At 54.2% G+C, this 3965-nt stretch overlaps 1 protein-coding gene across 3 annotated transcripts in view; it reads right to left on the reverse strand.

Moving 5' to 3' along the window:
• Positions 1-1365: 1365 nt before the first annotated feature.
• Positions 1366-3965, reverse strand: part of INTS10 (integrator complex subunit 10) — a 32526-nt gene continuing 29926 nt past the window's right edge. For 2 of the 3 annotated variants that reach the window (XM_010846397.1, XM_010846398.1), the window contains exon 16: positions 1366-1700. In XM_010846397.1, coding sequence (XP_010844699.1) covers positions 1544-1700 — 157 coding nt within the window. In that variant the 3' untranslated portion in view covers positions 1366-1543. Of the gene's footprint in view, positions 1701-3687; positions 3766-3965 lie in introns of all 3 variants that reach the window. The other variant, XM_010846395.1, reaches the window with a different exon arrangement.

Consider the following 3965-nt stretch of genomic DNA (forward strand, 5'->3'; position numbering starts at 1 on the left):
AGGTTGGTCATAACTTTCCTTCCAAGGAGTAAGTGTCTTTTAATTTCATGGCTGCAATCAACATCTGCAGTGATTTTGGAGCCCCCCAAAATAAAGTCTGACATTATTTCCACTGTTTCCCTATCTATTTCCCATGAAGTGATGGGACCAGATGCCATGATCTTAGTTTTCTGAATGTTGAGCTTTAAGCCAACTTTTTCACTCTCTAGAGGGGTGACCAAAACTGGTGACTGACAAGTTCCTGAGCTTCTCTCACAGGACTCCAGTGAAGGGAACAGGTTAAAACTGCTCCACCTGCAGCCTGTTTTCACTCAACAAGCTCAGTTTGGTTATCTGTTTTCTGTTCTTCCTCTTTAAATGCACAGCCTCCTGGCCTCTTGCAGCCCGGGAGCCTGGAGTTAGCTCCTGCCCAGCACAAGGTGGCTAAGCGTGGTTGGGATCCCCAACCCTGAAGGTGGGGCCGTGTGGGGTTCCTGTGAATGGCCTGCTATCAGAAGCCTCCACCCTCAGATCACGTTCGGGGCCTCTGGTGTGAATGTGCCGAGGCAGGAGCCCAGGTACCCCTGCACAGAAGAGCCATCACTTCATCTGTCCCTGTGCCTGCGGCCACCCTGCTCACACTACACGTGCCCCTCACCCTCGGCGGGCGGCTCTGAGACTTGTTCTCCTGCCTCACTTGGCTGCAAACCGCTGCACCTCAGCATCTGGCTTGCTGCACGTGCAGGCAATGGACCCGCTTCGCCAGCAGTGACTGAACTTCTTAGCTCTTTCATTCTTCAGGCTCCTGAGAAACAACTGTTCATGTGATGCTTACCTAAGGTATTTCAGAAACAGTGACAGACACCAGCCTGACACCCATGCTGGACTCAGAGGTGGGAAGCCCTGGGCCAAGCTCGTCCCTCTCCATCTTCACAGCCACCCGGGGGAGGGCCCATGCCTGCTCCCACGGACTCAGAGGTGGGAAGCCCTGGCCCAAGCTCGTCCCTCTCCATCTTCACAGCCACCCGGGGGAAGGGCCCATGCCTGCTCCCATGACACGCCTGAGGCAGAGGCAGGAGCTTGTCCCTGGTATCGGAAAGGAGGGGCCAGCTGGAGCTGGGCTGGTGGGTGGCTACAGGGCCGGGGACACGTCCTCCACACCCTTCCCGGACCTCTGGGCAGGACCCACCCTGGCCCCCACAGCACCTTCAGTGGAAGCTCATTCTCGTTCATTCTGGCATGAAGGTTTTCAATATTAAAACTTGCTGAAGGAAAAGGTCTAGGTGTTGATACCTAATAGTCACCAAAGCCTAACTATGCTAAAGAAAATCTTGAGGTCGTGGAAGCAAACGTCTTTCTAAATAAAGGACACTCTCGTTCGTACACTTAAAAGAATTAAAAAGTAAAAACAAAAAACACCCCAATTTATTTACAAAACAAGTTCTTTTGTTTTACAAAAATTACCCCAAAAAGTGACAAAAATAGAAACAGCTTCTCAGACTCTTGGGAACTGCTTCTAAGTGACGGAGGAGTCAGACCTGGAGGCTCCCTTCCGGGAGGGCCCTCAGGCCAGGGTCTGGAGCAGCAGGATCTTCTCGTTGACGCAGAACCTGTGCAGCACCAGCATCAGGCTCTCCCCGCAGCGGGACACCTGTCGCTCCATGGCCAGGCGGAAGTCCTCCTTCACGCCCTTGGTGATGCCCCGGGTGACCGTGTGGTGCCTGGCGGGGCGGCGACAGGGAGACAAACGGGCGGTTGGTTAGCACAGCCGCACAGGTCCGCGGTCCCCGGGCAGGAGAACGGCCTGCCTCAAACTAGCGGAGAGCTTTGGAAAGAAAAACACCCTGACCAAACAGCCCCCCGCCTGGTGCTTCTTGGAAAGACTCAGAACCGGAGTGTCACCTTCCCCACTCGGGACAAGGCTGTTCTACATGCCTGAGCAGTTCCAGCCAGATGCCGGCTGCCTGCCTCTGGCTCCCGCAGCTCTGACGCTGGGCTCCCCCGACTCGCACACAGTTCAGTGACGCGGGGCTCACTGCTCAGGCCACATGGCTCTCGGGCCCAGCCAGGCCGGCCTCGGGGGGCAGGTCGCCCGAGTGGGCAGGACTGTGGCCGTGACCCCCGGCTGGGGTCTCTGCACAGCCTGGGTCACCAACACGACTCTGCTCCCCACGATGCCAGGCCTATGTGCGGGAAGTGGGCACAGCTGGGGTCCTGAGATGCGGGTCTGGCACGGACACGGGAGCAGAGTCCCTGGAGGAGAGCCTCCTCGAGGTCTGGGGGGGCCCGGGAGCCCCTGGTCGGGGAAGCAAAGGCGGGTTGCTCAGGGTGCCCTGGAGGGTGTGCCTCAGAGAAGGGGGTCACAGAGGGAACCCCGGACACCAACATGAAGAAAGGAAAAGAAACACCTAGCAAAGTTCAGTGGGTTCAAGTCAGAGGAAAGGAGTTGTAACCAGCTGCTCGGTGATGGGGTGGATTCAGACCAACACAAGGCACCTCCATCCCCAGCCCTCTGCCTAACTCCCCTCAGACAGGCACAGGGATGTAAAACTAGACTGTGAGGGTACTGGCCAAAATTAAAAGGTTTGAGACCACTTTTAAAAATGTTTGTTTTTAAAACCTGAATCATATCAAGTAAGAACAACAGAAGTGGAAAGTTGCAGGGTAACAGAAGGGGAAATAAACCCAGGCGTGGTTAGACGAGCGCTGTACTACCGGCCACTCCACGTGCCCGTGGGCGGCTTACAGAACTACGCAGCGTTCGCCAGCACAGCCACAGACAAAACTCGGGTCTCCGTGGACACTTCTAGCCGGGTCCGGCTGCTGACCTCGGCAGAGAGGACACAGGGTCAGTGAGCCCCACTGGGGGCACAAGCAGCCCCTCTGTGCTGCCCTGAGATACGGCTCTTGGGGACCCAGCCTGCAGCCCCACATGAGAGCCCACCCTGTGACCCAGTGAAAGACACTGGTGTTGGCAGACCCTGAGTGAAGGGCATGGGAGCCTCCAACCAGAGGCGCCCCTTCATGCTGGTAATCACAAAACGCCATGTCCCGCTGGGCATGGGCCCAAGGCCAGACCGTTTCCACACATGAAGAGCAGTGCAACTCAATTATATTTCTATCAGAGTTTCTATTGCTCTGGTAAGTTTGGATGAAGAAGAGAATGAATTAGCTTCTGTGGTTTAAGACCAGGATAAACCAGTTAATAAACGTGGTGTCCTGCCTACCAGTTATTTTCAATTCAGAAAGGTGAGGTCAGTGTCACGAAAATAACTCTGCTAAAGCCAGCTCATTGAGGCTGAACCCTCAACCCTGGGCACGAATTTGGAAATCCCAGGATAAAAATTCACTTCTGAGTTTTGCTATCCTTAAACATTTATCACCAAATGCCTTATGTTTTATGAAAAGAGAATCGTAGTTCAGTGCCTGATCTGATGTGTGCTTAATCTGACACACTTTCATATAATGTTCACTTATTTCCAGATCCATAATGATTTTTAAATTGAACACAAAAACACTGGCAACTTATGGAAAAAAATAAGAAATGTTAACAATATTACAACCAGATGGCTTGCCAAGGAATGCGGAACAAATTAAAAAATTAAATAAAGCATGAAAAAGGGCACCGAGGAACGAAGAGCTGAAAACCATGGGCGGTAAGACATGTCAACGAACAGCACACTATGAGCAGGCGTGTCCGCGCGGTACCTGTCGGCAGTCTGTATGCTGGGCTGAAGCACAGGGAAGAATTCCTGCTGCAGTAGCCCCATGGGAGGGCTAGAAGGCCTTTAAAAAACAGCAAACAGCGGCATTCAAACACCCACACCGACTCAGCCTGCACTTAAAAAACAACACTCCAGAGAAAACGCATGAGACGGGGGGCCGGCAGCCCTGGGCCCCGCGTGGCGGCTTCGGGAGGACGGGGCCCCCCGGCTGCACGTGCGCCCAGGCCCCGGCTCAGCCCGCTGAGATCCGGTGTAGAAGGG

Source organism: Bison bison, unplaced genomic scaffold (genome assembly GCF_000754665.1).
Source record: "Bison bison bison isolate TAMUID 2011002044 unplaced genomic scaffold, Bison_UMD1.0 scf7180017864236, whole genome shotgun sequence".
NCBI classification, from domain to species: domain Eukaryota; kingdom Metazoa; phylum Chordata; class Mammalia; order Artiodactyla; family Bovidae; genus Bison; species Bison bison.